The 21,128-nt window shown below is 37.3% G+C and overlaps 1 protein-coding gene across 1 annotated transcript; it reads right to left on the bottom strand.

Moving 5' to 3' along the window:
* Window positions 1-7,017: 7,017 nt before the first annotated feature.
* FBXO43 (F-box protein 43) lies at window positions 7,018-20,495 on the bottom strand. The gene is made up of 5 exons (XM_081816312.1): window positions 20,281-20,495; window positions 15,249-16,705; window positions 11,904-12,006; window positions 7,376-7,579; window positions 7,018-7,272 (listed from the first exon to the last, which is right to left on the bottom strand). The coding sequence occupies exons 2-5, from the start codon at window positions 16,688-16,690 to the stop codon at window positions 7,024-7,026; spliced, it is 1,998 nt and encodes a 665-aa protein (XP_081672438.1). The 5' UTR covers window positions 16,691-16,705; window positions 20,281-20,495; the 3' UTR covers window positions 7,018-7,023.
* Between the last annotated feature and the right edge of the window lie 633 nt (window positions 20,496-21,128).

A 21,128-nucleotide genomic window follows, 5' to 3' on the forward strand; every position in this document is an offset into this window, starting at 1 on the left:
ACGTGGGGGTTCAGGGTACCAACGCCCTCTGCACAGTTGAAAATCTACGCGTATCTTTTGACTTCCCCAAAATTTAACTACTAATAGCCTACTGTTGACGAGAAGCCTTACCGATAATATCAACAGTCAAATGACACATATTTTGTATGTTATATGTATTACATACTGCATTCTTACAATAAAGTAAGCTAGGGAAAAGAAAATATTAAGAAAATCATAAGAAAGAAAATATACTGACAATAGTCTACTGTATCAAAAAAAAAAAAAAATCTACATATAAGTGGACCCACCCAGTTTAAGCCCATGTTGTTAAAGGGTCAACTGTACTCGAACGTTGCTAAGAGAGTGGATCTTAAATGTTCTCATCACAGGAAAAAATGGTAATTATGTGATGGGATGGAGATGTTAGATAATACTATGGTGGTGATCACTGTGCAATATAGAAGTGTATCAAATCAATGTTGTACACCTTAAACATACACAATGCTCTATGTCAATTATATCTCAAGCTGGAGAAAAAAGGAAAATTATTTTTCTTCCTTTATTTAATATAAGGGCAATGTCTTAAATATATATTTCCTTCTTTTGAATACCAACACAAAAATATCTTTGCTGCCCTAGCACATAAAAATTTAAATGTTGGGGCGCCTGGGTGGCTCAGTCGTTAAATGTCTGCCTTCGGCTCAGGTCATGATCCCAGGGTCCTGGGATCGAGCCCCGCATCAGGCTCCCTGCTCTGCAGGAAGCCTGCTTCTCCCTCTCCTTCTGCTTGTTGTCTCTTTCCCTCTCTCTCAAATAAATAAATAAAATCTTAAAAAAAATTTTTTAATGTTATGTTGTTAACTTTCTGCATGTGTATTTTTTTACCACTTAATTCTAAAGTGATGCATATTTCACCTCTAAAGGCAATATCCTCTACCCCTAAACACCTAACGTGTATATACACTTATACATACATACATATTTTAATTCTCATTCAGCATATCATTATCATATGGTTCATTATCATATCATGTGACAATCATTAATTCAACAATTCAGTTAATATTTGCTCTATCATCTATCATGTAAGACATTCTGCTAAAGGAGGTAGAGAGGTGAATAAAACAGTTCTGCTCTTAAGGAACTTGCTAATGGTGGAAGACGACAAGAATTTATTTTTTTATTTGTATTTTTTTAAGATTACAAGAATTTAATACAAATAAGACATGCCAGAGACAGCACAAGAAACGTATAAATAAACACTAGATTCAAAGAAGGTAAAAATTTCATCTTGTTGGAGAGATCGTCGAAGATGATTCATGGAAAGAAACTAAGGATTAGCTGGTTTGATGGGATTTAGTATGGCAAGAGAGAGGGGAAGAGGGAAAAAGCAGAGGGGAAATTTAGGAAGTAGTAAGGAATCTAGTTTGGCTGGAACAAAGAGTACAGAGTGGAATGGTGAGAGAGATTGCTAGAAAGTTAGGACCATTAGGAGATACTAAATTCAGCTACATTTTTAATAGGAAGCAATATAATTGGAGCCACATTTTAGTACAAATAACCTGGCAATGGCAATTTAGGACAGATTTAGATGGGGAGAAAGTAAAAGCAAAGAGACCTGTTAGGAAGCATTTACAGAATCTAGGCAGGCTGTGATTAGGATCTGAACCAAGCAAGCACCACCTTTCTGCAGAAATGAGAATGCCAGAAGGAAATGGTTGGTAGCAAGCTACCACCCTTCAAAACCAGAACTCACCTCCATGATTCTACTGCTCCTTCCGCTCCTCTGGCTCCACTGTCCATGATGAGGGAGCCAGGAGGGCAGAGCTGCTGGGCAAGTAAATACAGATGGCCAAGGCACAGACCCAGCCGCCAACAAGGTGTTCTGTTAAAAGTCATCCCAGAAACGGAGCAATCTTGCAAGCCAGCTAAAATATTTTAATTAGCAACTCTGAGCAATAACTATTACCTAAATTTATTCTGTATGCATTTTTAAAATTAAGTCAAGGAACATTTCCCCTACCTGGCAATGTCACAGTACATCAGCGTCAAATATATAAAAGTTAAATTAGCTTTTTTGAAGGAGGGCCAAAATCCCCATAAATGAGTCTTTGGTGCCCCCTTGTGGAATGTTTAGTGTGAGCTTTGAAATATTTACCTTTTGCACAGAAACAGTAATGGGTTACTGCCATCCTTTAAGACATTTTAAGTACTTTCTGTACATGTTACACTATTCCTAAGGCACATAAAATAAGGCCATGTGAATAATTTAATTCAAACTATAAACATAAGAGACCAAATGTTGAAAATGTTCAGTAAATTTTTATCATAAATTTATGACAATTTTGCTCTGTGAATCATAAATTAAGCAAAGGTAATGGAAAACTTAGCTTTACACCGTGCTAGGTAAGTATCAAAACTGTTTCCTCAATAGCACTTCTACCCTTAAATTATTGCTAACAAATCCTTAAGACATTATTAAGTATTTAAATAACTGGAAATGTAAATGTCCATATTTGTGCCCATAGAAATGCTAGTATAAAATAATCAGGTAAATTTAAAGTGTTGTTTCTCTTTATATCACTTATCACAAGTTTCTGACCATTTATTTTCCAAACTAGGGAATGAAAAATAGGAAATTCCTGTCTTTCCTGGAGACAAGTAGAAGTCAAAAAGAAAAAAATATTCCTGCCCATTAGCTGACAAGGCTGTCAAGGGGGCACACCACAGTGGGGAAAGGTAGATTCTTATCCTAAATCAGTAGAAGGTAAAGTGTTGATTTTCCCCAGATTTAACACTCCTTCTTTCCCTTATGTCCTTATTAAGCAGTGGGAAAAAATACAAAAAGAAAGTGCCAAATTTAATCATCCCTCTTGTATTGGAATCTTCTTGGAAACGCAGAGCAGACCTATCAATAACTGGTAAATTTTTTCTTATTACTTTCACTCAATAATCAAAATTTGTAAGAAGGTAGTAATGACTGGAATGTGTTAATACTTATTTTCATGCCTTGTGTCTTTAGATTACAAAGACCTTGGGCCTGGTGCTAAGTCTTTCTCTGGAACGGAGCTCTCAGATAATAGTATATTCATGCAATTCATTTAGTTTTTCAAATTATAAAGTTGTGAGGAACTACGGAGCTAAGGAACGACTTTATAGCAGAACTGTTTTAAGTCAGAATTTTTTTCCTGACATACCAATAGAGTTTCCTTTAATGGCAAAACAATCTTCCATTTAAGACATGGTAATTCGATGCATATTGAATTTATCAACAGGGATTCTGCGGAGTCTTGTCATGTACAAGTGGCAGGCTAACTCTGGTAGAATCTTGGCTCCCCCGCTTGTTGTCTAAGTGATCTTAGATGATTTAACCTACTTCTTGGCTTCCTGATATATAAAAGGAATAAGATAATAACTGCCTTATAGAGTCAACGTGAGGAATAAATGAGTTAACACACGTAAGGGATTTAGGACAGTGTCTATACATAGTAAACACTCAATGTATGATTAGATGAACTTTTTTTTTTCAAGCAGACATTTTTTACAAGCAAGTTAGAGGCTGGCTTTATAGTTTCATTGAGCATAATGCTAACGATATCAAGATCATATATTCTAGCCCCACAAATGGTATCTTGTTTTATTCTATTCATATTTAGCCAAACACATAGCCATACAGATTAGTGTAACACTTAGAGTTTCAACACTTAGAGTGATCAACTCTCTTAATTTCTCTCATTTATAGACAGAAGAAATAGGCTCAGAATCAATAAGCTACTTGCATAAGGGCACAGCTAGTAAGTAGTTTAGAATACCCACTCCGGCTTTTTGACTCCTAGTCTGGGGCTCTTTCCATTACACTTTCACAAACTGTAAGAACAGTAACTAAAAGAAGGAGTAAACCAAACAAATCCACTGATTACATGTGTGAAGCAATTTAAGAAATCATTTAGATCTCACTTTTTTGTGTCATGAAGCATTAATCACTAAGATCAAATATTATGAAATTAACATAGGATAGAGTTGTAAGTGTTTATTCGATAAAAATTACTAGTAGCACTAAAAAAATCGACTCATTCAAAAAATACTTATTGAGCCCCTTCTAGTTGCCTGGCACTGGGCAAGGTGCTAGGGATGCAACAGCATTTAAATCAAACATGATGTGGTCCAGGTCTTCACAGAGCTGATAGGCTCACGGGGAAAGAAAATCAACAAACAATTTGAATAAAGTAAACTAAGTGCTGTGACAGGGGAAGCACAGGATGCTACCGGAGCATAGGGCTGTTACTACAATACATAGTTGTTTACAATAATTTGGAGAATGCTGATTATTTTCTGGATAGCTAAAGCCTTTGTTTAATAAAGTTATTCTGGAAACTGTATGATTTTCTTCTAGTTAACCTACCTCTGAACCCCATCACAAATATAAAGCTTACCAATAAAAAGCTTATCTTTCAAATTCCTACTCTGATCTTTTTTCTTCAGAGTTTTTATTATGAAATCATTAAAATATGTGGTACTGAGTCCTTATGCTATTTTACTCATAACTACTTGATCATGGTACTCAAATCCCAATCAAAACCAGAAATATAAAAAATTTGAAACTCCATTGTTAACAGTATCTGCGGTAGACAAGAATACATGGAGATTATTGATTTCTAAAACAAAACGTGGTAAAATCTACATTTTCAACAGTAGAGTAAGATAAAATATTACATTCGAATGGACTGAGTAGCTACAAGACCACAAAGGTGATCACACGGAGAGGGCAGTGTGACTGTACCACATAAGACAGATGCAAGGTGCTTCCTAATGGACAGGAGATAGGATTCCAGATTCTCGCATTGCAATACTGACAATTTCAAGTATAAGGAGGCAAAAAAAATGCCTATCCTTCCTTTTTCATTTTCTGTAGTAGAATAATAAAAATCCATAGGATATTGGGAAATAAACATTTTAAATTATATAAAATAGAAAATCTTGCATTTCATTTTAAAAAAACATACCATGAAACTGGATCTGTGATTTTTACAACTTAAGAAGTCGCTTCTGGAATGGCATTTAGGCCAGACAGAAATCAAGAGCATAAAATAGCAAAAATGTTCATATGACAGAAGAGGATATGATTTGATCTGAGCCCCAGAAAGAGAGGTCAAAGACAGGTAGTCAAACTAAATCAAAGAGTTGTCTTCATAAATTAAAAGAATCAAGACTGGGAATAAGTTTCCTAAACACAAAGAAACTTCAATTAACAATGTTTATTAAAAATGTTAATAAGTATATTGACCCTGATGTGGAAGATACCTCAGGAAATTAAGTAGACACTGAGAACTAAACTTGATTAGAATCAACTGAATCAGAAAATTTGATATAAAATGTATAGACTGGGTAAATTATTAAAGACAACTGACAATTTACTTATATTTACATTTAGCCTCCAAAAATTCTTTGTGGAATTAGAAAGGATATAGATAAAATGTAATATTTGGCAGCTAAAATTTTTAGTGAGTTAAACAACAAATTAAAATTTAGGGCAGATTTTTCCAGATATATTTATATCCAGGGCACCTGGCTGGCTCAGTCGGTTGAGTGTCTGACCCTTGATTTCAATTCAGGTCATGATCTCAGGGTGGTAGGATGGAGCCCCATATCGAGCTCCACACAGAGTCTGCTTATCCCTCTCCCTCTGCGCCTAGCCCCACTCACCGGTCCCCGACTCTCTAAAATAAATAATCTTTTAAAAAAAAGATTTTATTTATTTGACAGAGAGAGACACAGCAAGAGCAGGAACACAAGCAGGGCAAGTGGGAGAGGGAGAAGCAGGCTTCCCGCGGAGCAGGGAGCCCGATGTGGGGCTCGATCCCAGGACCCTGGGATCATGACCTGAGCCAAAGGCAGACGCTTAATGACTGAGCCACCCAGGGACCAGGGACCAGGGAATTTTTTAAAAAATTAAAAAAACCAAATATGTCTATACCTAATTCACACTTTAAAACTGTCTTATTAAAATACTGTGTACGAAGAGCTACATTTTAAATCTGTGTGTATAGTGTGTACACAGACATATATCCACTCAGTTACCTAAAGACAAACAAATAAAATATGAAACCATCTTCAAATTTTCCCCTGGTCTTAGTAATTTGTTCAACAATAGAACTTACCTCTTTCTTGCTGCTATTCTATAAATGGAACATGCTACCTCCAACCATTTTTGGAAAGAGGTACATTATAAACAATTCAGTAAATTTTCTTATTTAAGAAACCCAATCTAAAACTAACTGTTGAGAAAAGAAAAACCAACAACAATCTTCTCTAACTAGTCCAAATTTATCACAATAGTGATACCCAAGCTGGATTAAACAAATGGAATCTGCGATTATAGTTCTGGAATTTTAAAAAACGCTTAAATGAAATGCAGGACTTATAAGGGTTTATTAACTGACTGAGACTCTCACTGTGAATTAACAACATATGTCTAACAACTTAGTTTTTATGTCTTCTTAGTAATCAATATTAAGTAAATTTTATTTAACTATAAGTCTGCTCACATATGACACTCACTAAATTAAAAGATTGAAATTATAGAGTAAATTCAATAGAACTTCTGAAAACATTTTATTTATATTTCATTTCAGTCAAATACTCATTTTCCAAATCTATAAGGCCATCTGTCTCAAGTTCAAAATTTGTAATATTACTTGGAAAACTATTTTTAAAAAGTGATCGAAGAACATTTCAACACAGAGTGATGAAATGCACAATTTTCAAAGGTTACATGAAACAGTTAAATACATATATATGACAACATTAAAAACTCTTTATTTAAAAACACTTATTAAAATGGGAAAATGTGACACAGTAAAATAAAATTTTTTCAAACTCCTCTCTTTAAAGAATACAGACATAGATTATGATATATACAAAATAGGAAATAAATCACCATCTGTCATTAATGGGAAATGTTGCATGCTTTCAAAATATTCATAATTTTAAGTCAGACAAGACGCTGTTTAGGGGGAATGCTTCTTTTATTTGAGAGTCTCTTTAAAGGCGTTTTAAATTCCGCTTACTCTGGGCACTTCCTGGAAGAGCATCTTTCCTATTTCTCGGCTTTGCTGCTCCTCTACTACATTCTTCAGACCCATGATAAGCACACAAACATAACACACAAAAGTCAAAACCACAGGCTGTGCGGCTGCACAGTCCCCTTTTCTTATATGGCTGGTACTTAGCAGGGGATTGGCACCTGGGGCAAGGTTTTAATGCTTCATCAATAAATAGTGTTTTGGCAACCTGCAGTGAAAGCATACACACTAAATCTTCCAGTTTCATACAGAGAATCACTTTATTTCAAACTCTAAATATTTATGTCTAATAACTTGTGAGAAATACTCACCTTAACATATTCATCCTGTTTACTACTTAAGGGAGTAACAGAAGAGCTTGCTGTAGGTGTCAAAACTTCTCCCCAAGGAGAAAATGTTGAAACTTCTCCTTTCTGAAAACCTGGTATCCTAGCCTGAGCTTGTACAGATCTTAAAGCTGATCGATTTAAGAGATGGAGCCGAGTGGCAGCATCCTCAACATTTAATATAGCCCCCTGCAGTAAAAGATAAGAGGGATCAGTACTGTAATATCAAAAGTTCCGGAACAGTTTTCTGATGCACGTGCATTTAAATATTGGAAGTGATTTCACACTAAATTCCATTAGATTTTTCCCCCTAAACTTTCCCTTTTAGACAAAAATTTTCTCTCAGCTAACACTTAAATGTCAAAGAAATATAAATGAACGAAATTAAAACAAGAAGTGTTAGCTTTAAGCTTACACGATGGGTTATTTTTCTGCTAAGGTATAGGTTGGAAAACTTTTCCTGGAAAGGGCCCAACAGTATATATTTAATGTTTTGCAGGCCAGATAGTCACAGCTACTCAACTGCCATTTTAGCAAAAGCAGCTATAGAGATGTGTAAATGAAAGAGCAACTTACTTTAAAAACAGAAGTGATGGACAGGATTTGGCCCACAGACTGGAGTTTGCCAACCCCTCTTTTAAGTCAAGGTATAATTAGAGGTGAATCTTTGTGAAGTTTGCTATGGGATATCATGGAATTCTTCGAAGGTTTCTTACCTTAGCCACATGTCAGAAGAATAATGGGCCTGGTTAGACCATGAAATCCAATTGGTTTGGCTAGTTTTCATAATACATGTAAATACTGGAATCATTTTTACACTTACATTGTAATAAACATGCTTAGGCATTTTAAAAGGAGAAAAAAAGGTATCTCTTCTCTGAACTGGATTTCCACATTACTTAAATATTCAGCCAAGAAATATTTTCAATAAGCCCTCTATTTTGTTGAGGTTGATAACGGAAAAAAATCGTTTTGTTTTTTTTTTAACAAATTGGCCTTCTTAACCAATTATCAAAATAAAATGTACTGAGAGTTAATTTCCTCATGTGTCTAACTAAAACTGTGCCTCCTCTCCCTTGAGAGTTTCCCTTTGCCACAATTGGCTCCTAAAAGTGAGGAGAGAGAAAATAAGAGAAATTATAGTAGGATAAGTATAGGAAATAAGATAAGTTGGTCATGAAAAATTCCATGATTAACAGTTTAACAACATATGCATAAGTGTAATGGATGAACATTGGTTTCCCAAAATTAGAATGAATACAACTGAACTTTTTCAAGGACTCAATACATTTCTATATAGTACATTTGTATAAATAATTTGCAGCCTAGGACACAAGCACACGATAAAAGAGCACACCAAAATTTTGATGGATTTGATGCAATTGGTAAACACAGTGATTGTGTATGAACCAACAAAATGAATAGAGATACACTGTTGAAACACATTTCAGCCACAGAATAAACATTCATTTATTTAACAAATATTTATAGAACTCCTAAAGGTGCCAAGTGAATAAAACAGTCTAATCCCAGGCCTCGTAGAGTTTAAAATGTGTGCTTCCATCTCTGAGCAATAGGAGGCAAAGAAGTCAACCAAGGCACATGTTCACGAAGGCCAAAATTTTTCAAACACAGTCACATCATGTTACCAGAAAATACTTAAATGTGAGAGTTGAGTCACCATGTGGTTGTTCATTTCCATAATTATAAAAGAACAGTGAAGAATACAGTAAATTAAGAAATTTGATGGAAAAGCCGTATCCCAATTCTAATACTCATTCTCATGGCTGCAAAGCAAATGGATGAAATTGAGATCCTATTACACGTAGCTGGTGTTTGCCTTCTAACTTTTATACATAAGGAGCTTTCAGAGACATTACAGGAGTATGAGGAAAACTATCAAACAACTTTGTCTTACAATGTTTCTGTTTGGGTTAATGATATACATTAGGATAGTACATGTGGAAAGTAACCAGTCCATATCAGAATAGGAGGGCAAAGTGCACCAGGAAGGATGTCTCTAGGGAAAAGAAGGAACAGGAAGAATACCTGATTTGTCTGGACTTACACAGAGGAGATTTCCAGTTCTGGTGGATAATAGGAGATGAATCGGGGATCTGTACAGAGAAACACTAAGCAAAACAAAAGAAAGAAACTGGGCAATTAACAACTCTGGAAAAAAAAGTTATATAGGAAAAAAGATGTAATCATAGTGTACTGCATGTTTCAGCAGTCAACAAACTCATAGTCTCAATACAGTCTTCATAATGTCAGCACCTGTTTCTGATTCACTCCCAAATGGTGGTATGGTTACATTAGTGAGACAGGAGAAAAGAAGAAAGGAGTTCAGAGAGACGGGTGGGTGGGTAGGTAGTGGTAGGAGCGGTGAGAGGTTAGAGAACAAACTCTTCAAAGATAAAAGCCAAGAAATAGGAGGAAAGGCATGCCATTTAGAAACGTGGAGGTAAATCTCAAAAGGAACAACTGAAGAGTTGAAAGTGATTAACTTGGGACAAGAATCAAGAGTAGGAAGAGACGGGCGCCTGGGTGGCTCAGTGGTTAAGCGGCTGCCTTCGGCTTGGGTCATGATCCCAGAGTCCTGGGATCGAGTCCCACATCGGGCTCCCTGCTCAGCGGGAAGCCTGCTTCTCCCTCTCCCACTCCCCCTGCTTTTGTCCTGCTCTCGCTGTCTCTGTCAAATAAATAAATAAAATCTTTAAAAAAAAAAAAAAAAGAGTAGGAAGAGACAAGTAAGAGAATGTGTTTTGTTATAAGCCTCATAGCCCAGTTTGACTTTTTAAACTATATACTTGTTTTACTTTGAAAAAAAAATTTAAAAAGCAAATCAAAATAAGAAAAAAAGTTCAAGTAAGGAAAAACGTATAGTCCTTTAAGAAATACAGTTGGAAAAAAAAAAGTGGTGGCCAGGATATGAATATTTTATCTGGAATTACCTGAAGTGTTGCCAAACACAACCATGCTTCTTTCCTTGTACATGTACATGGAGCTAATAGTTTAATATTAATAGATGCTTGCTTAAAAATTGTTTTTTGGGGGGGCGCCTGGGTGGCTCAGTCAGTTAAGCATCTGCCTCCCTCTCTGCTGTTTTATTTATTTATTGGTCAGAGAGATAGAGAGCACAAGCAGGAGGAATGGCAGGCAGAGGGAGAGGGAGAAGCAGGCTCCCCGCTGAGCAGGGAGCCCGATGTGGGACTCGATCCCAAGACCCTGGGATCATGACCTGAGCCGAAGGCAGTCGCTTAACCGACTGAGCCACCCAGGCACCCTAAAAAAATTATTTTTTAAAGTAAGTCCTTAGCACATAGAGCAGCACTCTAAAAAATAAGAAGTTAAGAAGGCAAATATTTTCTCTAGTATAAGCTCCCAGGCCCAGAAGCTGCAGCAGTAGGTAGCCAGGAGCTGTGAGTAAGTTGTAAGGCAATATCATAGGTGAGAAGGTAAAAAAAAAGTAAAATAGAAAGTCAACATTTTAGTTAAGTGCAGTCCCCAATATCTCATTGTAATGAGAAACCCACCAATCTGTAACTAGGTATTTATATTTGTTTACACCATATATCACCTCAATTATTATATTTTGTCAAATTAAAAATTTACTTATGTTATTAAATACTTTTTACTAGAACAAGGATAAGAGAGTGAAGTCTCGTGGTTTCTTTTGGTATTAATGGCTAAGAAAGGTCTAAAAGCTGCATATACAATATATACGGGGCCAGAGTCATCAGATGCCTAGTACACAAAGTAATGTCGCTAGGAAGAATAAATCAGCTTCTGCAGGACTTTTCCTGTCAATTCAAAGCTGTTTCCCAAATCTTCAAGAAAATACAAGCTTATGATGCTTTACCAGCACTAATCTGCCACGCTCACTCACTTCCAGGCCTTCCTCTATGCTATCCTCTCTGCTGCAACGCTCCTCCCTGTCTTCACCTGGCTAGCCACTCACTCCCTCATCCATCAGGTCTCAGCGGAGTTGCACTGCTTCTGAAAAGCCTTCTCTTGATTCCCAAGTATCAAATACTCCTTTTAAATGATCTAATAGAATGAACTCTGGGCTTCCTCTAACACACCTGTATTATAATCCCCTGTTGACTTTTATCTCAAGTCATGGGGCATGAGTTCCAAGAGAGCAGGGACCATTTCAGAAAGGTTCACCATTGTAATCTGAGCAATTGGCACATAATATCCACTCAAAAGACGGGATAGAAAATGCTTTAAGGATATCTAATTATGAATAGGATCCAGCATAGCACTGGTATTCAAACCCTGCTAACAGCACACACACCTAAACAACAAAACCCTACAAGACGCTCTTGATGCTAGGTAGTCTACTCCACTATGGACTGGAAGGAAATGGAGTTTGAGAGAAGTAAAACATTCATGAGTGAATGTTTGCTAAATGAAAAGCGTTAAAAGATAGCAGGAAAACCAAATTAGGTTGTCCAGCAATATGAGATTATTTTACAAATCCATTTGAGAAAAGTATTATATACATTACCTCAGAATCTGCTTTCAGTTGTGAGATATAACATTTCCTCCTCCGATTTGCTTTTTTATCTTGAACAATAATTTCACGCCAATTTCTGCTCACTTTCCAAACACTGCAACAAAATGATTGGTCTTTATATTGTATATCTTCCACAAAATTAACATTTTTGCATGTGACAATTAATAAGAAAAACTTGTTTTAAAGATTTTGGACAGTAATTTAAACCTAAAATTTACATTAAAAATATGACTTGATCTACATTGTTGTTCCATATTGTTTCACCATATGAAAGAATTGTCATTAAAATATTAAGTATATGCCAGCATTATATTGACAGGTTATTATCTTACAAATGGTTAAGAGAAAAACATAGTTTCATATAAAGCCAATACGAGTCCACTGGGAGACTGATTAAGAGGATTTAACTTCAAATGTGAGACTAAAATTAAAAATTTGGAACACAACATGTAGAAAATGATTATCATCCATATAGCACAAGAGGTGTTTATCTATTCCTCCTATGAATGTACTTAACAAAGCTATCATTTTTTTATTATGTTATGTTAATCACCATACATTACATCATTAGTTTTTGATGTAGTGTTCCATGATTCATTGTTTGCGTATAACACCCAGTGCTCCATTCAATACAAGCCTTCTTTTATACCCATCACCAGGCTAACCCATCCCCCCACAAACATAAGAACTATCAATAATTCATTGGATGTACTAAGTGCCAAATAACAATCATTATGATGGGTAGCACTACAAAGTTTCTATTTTAGAAACCAAAGTTGATGAGAATGAAGTAGCTAAGAAAAAAAAAAACAAACCTCAATTTATATCCAGAGATTGCCTATTTATCAATAACCTTGGCTATACTATTTATGAAAGAAAAGATCATCTCTCAGCTGTTAATCTGGTCTTTTTTATTACTCTAACTTAAATCACTCAAAGGGAATAAGATCAGACAATTCAAAAAAGTTCGCTTGCTGTTATGGGGCTAATACTGTCCTTCCAGTTACCATGGCCACTTCAATTGCTTTGCCTCTCCCTAAACCAATAAATGTGTCTTATATCAGATTGATGGAGAGGAAAAGGCAGAAAGTCACCTCTAAATGGGGAAGAAATGAACTATGCAGTTGGTTATTTGCCACAGTTATTTCAACTGACCATAATCTCTCACATTACCAAGAATAAACACTGCTAACATTATACATGCATTCTGCACTACAAATACTATACATTTGGAGGGGTGGGGAAAAGTGGTAACTACAAAAATATGACCAAATATCAACTGTTCCTACAAGTGAGCATCCAAAAATATCACCCAAGTTTTTAATTGGTCTCTATCCAAATACTACAGCATATAAAAATAAACTTCCTATATTTCAGCCATCTCCTTGATTTTTTTAAACAAATAATTTATCTCATTCAAACCTTTTTTTAAAGGCACATACATACAGGTACACTAATCTGTTTATTATCCTACTTGGTTTACACCAAGGACATTCCCGGTCAAGTCTATTTAGAAAGGCCTTAAATCTTAATATAAGCTTGTGAGGCAGTATTGGATTGAGAATCAGAGGGCTCAGGGCACCTGGGTGGCTCAGTCATTTAAGCGTCTCACTCTTGCTCTCAGCTCAGGTCATGATCTCAGGGTCATGGGATCAAGCCTGGCATTGGGCTCCATGCCCAGCATGGAGTCTGCTTAAGATTCTCTCTCTCCTTCTGCCCCTGCCTCCACATCTCCCTTTCTAAAAAAAAAAAAAGAAAAAAGAAAAAAAAACAGAGGGCTCAATTAAAGACCTAGATACATTCCTATCTCCTTGAATGACTGTTGGCAGGTACTTAACTTCTTTGGAAGTTTCCCCATCTGCAAAACATGTGATTAGACCAGATGTCTCAGAAGACTTCCAGCTACAAAATTCTACAATTCTCTACAGTAGCCTACGATTAATTTGTGGAGGAAAGGTGAAGAAGGGCTTTAATAGAAGCAGTGGCCATAAAAACAGCAAGGATTCTATGAACCAAACTCTTGACATCTCTATCAAAAAACAAATTCACAAACTCTCCTGCATGTCCTCCCTCTACCATCACCTTGCAGAAGTCTACAGGCTTCCCTTCTTCCTGGTCATGGCATTCCCAGAGGTCTTGTCTTCTGATAGTCCTGCAACTCCCCAAAATTGCCAGTATGAACACAGTCTCACGTTAGTCTTTATAACCCTCGTTCCTGCCTTCAATACTCCTAAATGTCTGTTTCTCTTTAATTATGTAGCAGCATCCAATATACTGAAATCTTTGTTAACACAAATACTTCAGTTTCTAATTCCTTGAAATTCCCAAAAGTAATTACCTTCCACTGCCCTGTTAGCAATGAAAATGAACTAATCCATATGCCTTGGTCTCGAGAAACTAAGCCCTAAAATGAAAGCTAACCATCATTTTGGATTCTAGAATTTAGATTAAATAACTAAATGGTATCCTTTGTATGCTGTCACTTCTTAGTCACCATAATACTTTACATTGTTTCTGACCAAGTGTCATAACTTTAATACAATTTGCAATCTGACAATAGGATGTGAACTATTAAATCAGTAAATAACTTTTGTAGAATATAATTTGCCATCTTGAAAATTTAAAGTTCAACGTTTAGAAACTCTCTTCCCAAATGACAGTGACATGAACTTTATCCAGAAGACTATATTGATGCTTCTAAAACAGGATTTTATTTTTTTTTAAGATTTATTTATTTATTTTAAAGAGAGAGAGAGAGAGAGGTTGGGGGGGAGGGGCAGAGGGAGAGAACCCCCAAGCAGACTCCCCACTGAGAGCTGAGCGCAAGGCAGGGCTCCACCCCACAACCTGACTCCAGCCAAAACCAAGAGTCGGACCCCCAACCGACTGAGCCACCCAGGCGCCCCTAAAACAGGATTTTAAACAGAAGGAACTATATTAGTAAGCTCTTCTAGGAAGCTCACTAAACCACCTTTGATAAAGTGTAAGACAACCAAAGATAGAGATAATAAAACAAAATGAATAGAAAACAGCACAACTACTCAACTCACAGAAAAGCTTTCCAACTTAAAAAAAAAAAGGTGGTGGGCGCCTGGGTGGCTCAGTTGGTTAAGCGACTGCCTTCAGCTCAGGTCATGATCCTGGAGTCCTGGGATCAAGTCCCGCATCGGGCTCCCTGCTCAGCAGGGAGTCTGCTTCTCCCTCTGACCCTCCTCCCTCTCCTGCTGTCTGTCTCTCATTCCCTCTCTCAAATAAATAAATAAAATCTTAAAAAAAAAAAAAAAAAAAAGGTGGTAAGAAGGAAGCTTTACTTCAGAAAAAAATTTTATTTCTTACCTGCATAGGCTTTCTGCAGTCAAGGAATCTAAAACCATAGCAAGAATATGTTTTAAATTTCTATATTTTAATTCCGTTAAGATGTCCAGTTTTTCTATACCCATTTTCTTGCCAATCAGTCCTGCAAGTACACACTGTAGTACAGCTATTTGCCCCCCATCCTTCTCTTCTAAGAATTCATGTGCACCATTTTGCTGGAATCTTTTTCTTTTGTTTCTCATAAAGAGTTCGTGCACTAACTGCAAGGCTGGGGTCTTTGATAAATTCTTAAAGCTTAAAATCTCTTTGTCACTGCTCGGCTGATTCTCCGAGGTGTCTGAAGCAGCTGCTGGTGTTGCTTCTGAGTCAGAGTCCCTTTCTGTCTCAGACTGTGAGCTTTGTTCCTGAAGGGTGGACAATCTTCTCAGCCTCCGAAGATGCCCTGACTTTTTTATGGTGTCCCCCACTTTGACAGTTCCCTTACGTTTCCGAAGTTCTCGAAAAGAACCCTCCTGGTCAGAGAGGGAATCTTCTGATTTATCCAAACAAAGTGAGTTAAAACCACTGTCTTCAGGTGTTGAAATATTGCCCCTCACTTCAGCTGAAGGAGAGAGCCTTTGACTTGCATTAAATTTAACGTTTGCTACAAGATTACTTATTGGAGTCACACATAAATTCTCATTTGTTCCACAAGATGTTCGACTAGCAGAAGAGCCCAGAAGTTTGGGATATGTATTCTCATCATTAACAAACAGACTGCTATCACTAAGGTCATATGTGATAGGGTCTTTAGAACTATTGCCCTGAATCGGAGATATACATTCAACTTCAAATAGGCTACAGTCATCTTTGGAATCATCAACTGTGGAAGTCTTCTGTTGAGAAAAATTAAGTCTCAATTTTTGACTGCTGGAAGTTGCTTCTTCTGTTTTCAAAGTACTAGTAACTAAAGGACTAAAATTGGTTTGCCTTGGAAAACCTGAAGCACAGCTTGGATTATTTTTTTCTAAGTTGAGGACTTGGTTTTTACTACTTTCTAAAGAACTGTTTTGTGATTCACAGTCCTCCTTTAGGAAAGAGAAAGATATGTCCAACCTTCTACGCAGTAAAAATTTTTTTCCACTGACTTTAGGGGTTTCACAAAGTTCTGGAGTTGTATCATTTTCATTCCTAGAAAAGACAAATCTCTTTTTTTGAGTTGGAGATTCTAAAGGATGAGTTAAGCCCAGATTTGAAGTTTCAGGATGTTCATGGATTAATGTTGGGCCTTTTTCTTTCTTTCCAAAAAATTCTTTATCTGTACTACCAAAGTTGCAAGGTTGTAACAACTCATTGTAGCCACTATCTTGAAATGAAGATGTGGAACAGAAATCTCTGAAGCTGGAGGATTTGAAGTTGACGGTAGGAGAGTCCACCTCATTTTCTACTCCAGTGCAAGCTTGGCTTGAACGTCTCTCTGACATCTTCAAAATCTGTTTCTACAAAGTGCAAACAGATTATATTCTTCCTTTGAAATGAGTAGCCTAGCAGCTTATCCAAAAATATATGAATAGGGATAAGACAAAATGTTATGGCAATAAGAAAAGTTACCTTAAAAAAACAAATCTACTCTAATACATACTCATGTGTATATTACTGAACCCAACTTTTAACGTCATAAAAACCAAAACTTTTGGGTTATACATATTCACGGATTACTTGGTTAAGCATAGTCCTAAGCACCATGCACAAATATTTTCTTGAACTACACTTGAGGAAAAAATCTGGCAACATCATTTTTAGATTTTATTACCTTACGATTTTAACAGCACATATAACAGTACATATAGTTTTAATATTCTAGCTTATTTGTACTGGCCTATATCTAGTCAATTGGATATTTCCCTTCAAGGTTCTGGTATATAAGTAAAGCTGTTTAAAAAACTATATGCCAATTTTTAAACATGTTTTTGGAAATGTGTCAAATGAGTGCTACCACTAGATTTAATGGCAACTTGGCTAAGCAATACCAGGATAATATTATTCATCTTTGTGACATAGGCCTGCCACAGAAATCAGTCCCCATGACCATTTTCAAGGTCTGAGTTCCCAGACTCATAACTCTGCAAAGACTCCTTGGCTGATTGATAAATTACTAATACATTCTTCTTGACCTAACCCAAATGAACCAGCACCCCACAGATAGAGGGCATGTTATTCTTGTCTCATTTTCTAAATATTTTGAGACATCAGGTCACAGATAACAGACAACTATTTGTGGGAAACTCACCCTTTATAATAGTCTTGAAATTACAAGAACAGAAGTCAAGTAATTTACTTGTAATTACTTATTGAGTTACTCAGTAATTATATTTGTAAGGAATGACACTAGGAGATACTTTACTCCTTAACCTTTTCTTAACAGTATTATCACATTCCTTCTTTCTAGAAACTCAAATCTTAACTCAAAGGGTGTGAAGGGGAGAAAATTACCATGGTTTCTGATATTTCTCCAGATTATTCAAAGAACACTGAGAAAACTGTCATTTTTCAAAGTTCTCTCCAGACCAAATACATAATTTTTCTCTATTAAAAGATCCTGGGAAAATATATTTTAGTTGAATATAATGGGAAAGCAATATATTTATGCTTAGGTTATACTAGTTAAGTACCTAAGTGAATGAGTTTTTAAAAACAACAACAACAACAACAAATTGCTACTCCAACCACAAAACAAAAGTTTCTTTATGGTAAAATGATCATGGGAAGATTACTACTGGACAAAATACCTAAGTGTTTTTCAACCTTTTAAACCTATATTCAATTCTGGTAAATCTCATACATGTTCTCTTCTGATCTAGATCCCCACAGATCTTAAGAATAACTGCTATCTTCTATACATGCTTACCAGCCAAGATAATCAAACTTTGCTTTCTATAACTTGCATTATACTTTAAGACAATTTTGTTTTCAAAATATTAAGTTAATGACATATAATGAGCTTCCAAATTACACCTGCACCCATGAATATTTTCCCCTCTCTGAGAATCATTCTATAAAGTTAAGTTAAAATTAGGTCAACAAATTCTTCTAAAATTTTAGAGCAAATGTAACTATTCTACCTTACCACTAGGTGTCTCACCATGCTAGAATTTGGGAAACAGGCAAATTGTTAGAAACAAAACCAAGATGCAGATATCCTCTCCCCCTACCACCCATAGGCCACTTGATATAAACATAAACATATACACAAAAAACTAATTTTTTTTCTGTTCATCTACCCATCTGAAGTTGCCTCCAATGTGCTTTCTCTGCTGTCATCATCTCCATCTTTCTACTATCCCAAGATGTTGGTCTCAAACAAAAATTGGTTCTTCAAAACTTAATTTTTAAATCATTTAAAAAGACTCATGCAAAATTTTGAAATGTCCATTGACTTACCTAATTTTATCGATTCAACAGTTCACTAATTAATCAAACGAGCCTCCTTGATACTCATTTTTTAAAACCAGGCTCCTGAGTGTTGAGAACACATCTCTATGTGCCCTCAAAAAAGAAAAAATTGGCAAGGATGTGGAGAAAAGGGAAATTTCACGCACTGCTGATGGGAATGCAAATTTGTGCAGCCACTATGGAAAACGGTATGGAGGTTCCTTAAAAAATTAAAAATAGAACTATCATATGATCCAGCAATTCCACTTCTGGGTATTTACCCAAAGAAAAAGAAAACACTAATTTGAAAAGATACATGTACACCTCTATGTTCATTGCAGCATTATTTACAATAGCCAAGATATGGAAGCAACCTAAGTGTCCATTGATAGATGAACTGATAAAAATGAGGTACATATATACAATGAAATATTACTCTGCCATAAAAAAAGAATGAAATCTTGTCGTTTGTGACAACATGGATGGACTCATAGGGTATTATGCTAAGTGAAATAAGCCAGACAAAAACAAATACCATATGATTTCCCTTATTGTGGAATCTAAGAAACAAAACAAATGAACAAATGAAACAGGAACAGACTCATAGAAACAGAGAACAAATCTGAAGTTGCTAGAGGGGATGCGGGTAAAGGGTGGTCAAAACAAATGAAAAGAATTAGAGGTACAAACTTCCAGTTATAAAATAAATAAGCCATAGGAAGGTAATATACACCACAGGGAATGCAATGAATAATATTGTAGTAACTTTTTATAGTGACAGATAACTAGACCTATCAATGTGATCATTTCATAATGTATAAAAATGTAGAATCACTATGTTGTACACCTGAAACTAATATAATATTGTATGTCAACTATAATTCAGTTTAAAAACACTTAAGTTAGAGAATGAAATACTACTTAACTATATTAAAACCAAATTTTCATTTGTTAAAGTGGAAAATCTTACCATCAGTAAATCTTGAGCTCTTAGATGTCAGTTATGTGAGCTTCCAAACAAGAAAATCTTTCACTTTGCTTTCAAAACTCATGCCAAAGTATTACCAATTAAAAACTGGACAATTGAAACCTGCAGCAGCATGATGACTGCTAAGATTGGAAAGGTACATAAGTACACGCTGCAGGGATTATTCCTAACATATGAAAAGGTCTAAACCATTTTGAACTTCGTTCAGCTCTCCAGATAATGGTAATTTCAATATCCTTGTTCTCTCCAGCGAGTCTGGGAACTGAGGAACCTTCCCAAATTCGGGTTTTTCTGAAAATGCAGTGTAACAAGCCACAGCGCGGTCATTTATTCCCCCCAAGGTGCTGTCAGCGGGTGGCTGGTTAACGGTCTCACCAGGGCGTCTTTTGGCCCCGTTCGCCCTCCTGGACCTTCCCAAGGCCAAGCTGGCGGAGGGATGGGGGTCGCCTCGGCTCCGCCGCCAGGGCCCAGGGCCCAGAACGCCACCGAAAGGCGGAGGGTGGGTGGGCGTCACCTGGACCGGAGCGAGCGGGCAAGAGATCGGCTGCGGGGCGCCTCTCTCGTCCCAGCACCTGGAAAGCAAAGTGGGCGCCAGGCCGGGACGCCGGGAGGCCCGCTAGCCGGCACACACTTGGGCCCCCCACTCCCGCCCACCTGGAGAGCGAGGCGCGCCCGCACCGACCGGGCCGCGGGGCCAGGCGGGAGGGGAGTCAGGCAGCCGCCGCTGGGAGCGCCGGGCAGGAGCCACCGCCTCGCCCCCAGGGTTGCCCGGCTATGGCAACCCCCACGCCAGGTTCGCGTGGGGCCGCCGCGTTTCCCTCCTTCGGTTTGAACCGCCCGCCTTGAGTAACCGCTACGCGCCGCCCCGCCCCGCGCCGCCTCTTCCTCCGCCTCGGCGGCGCCCCCGCCGGCCGCCCCGCGACCCGCAGGCCCGGGTCCCGGCTTCCCCCGGAGGAGGTCTCGTCCTCCCTTCCCCACCCTTCCACCCCCACCCAAAGCTCAGCCGGGCTTCCTAACTTCATGGGCTCTGCCTCTCCCCATTCTCACCTTGGGGAGCATTATGTAGAAAGGCCACTAGGCCCTACAGTGGGATGCCATTAAAAATCATGCAGGTGAGTGGTCACTTGGATAATGTTTCTTGAGATAGGTATAAAAAGCAGGTTACAAACTGAACGACGCCTTTTAGTAGTATAGATATACACAGGATGAGGTCTGAAAGGTATGACTAACTTGGTTACAGTGTCTCTACACCGGATTATGCTTGATTCTGCTACACGGGATGTTTTATATTGTTCACCGGACACCTATTCTATGCCAGGCTCCATCCTTCTGCTCTTGGCAGCTTCCTCCTAGTCTCCTTTTTCTGGCTTCTTTTTCTCTGACTTTTCCCTAAATGAGACGTCCTACCTCAGCACTTTTTTTTTAAACTTTGCCATTATGTTCTTACATAATTCTTGTGCAGAACCTCACCCATTACTTTTAAGCCAATAATAGCAGCTACC

Source organism: Leptonychotes weddellii, chromosome 4 (genome assembly GCF_054177405.1).
Source record: "Leptonychotes weddellii isolate Sample4059 chromosome 4, ASM5417740v2, whole genome shotgun sequence".
Lineage (NCBI taxonomy): Eukaryota > Metazoa > Chordata > Mammalia > Carnivora > Phocidae > Leptonychotes > Leptonychotes weddellii.

Coding starts and splice junctions, on each gene's coding strand:
- FBXO43 (XM_081816312.1), bottom strand. CDS start 16,690: ATGTCAGAGAGACGTTCAAGCCAAGCTTGCACTGGAGTAGAAAATGAG. Junction 12,007..15,248: donor ACTGCAGAAAGCCTATGCAG/GTAAGAAATAAA, acceptor ATTTTGTTGCAG/TGTTTGGAAAGTGAGCAGAA. Junction 7,580..11,903: donor AACTGAAAGCAGATTCTGAG/GTAATGTATATA, acceptor CTTTTACTGCAG/GGGGCTATATTAAATGTTGA.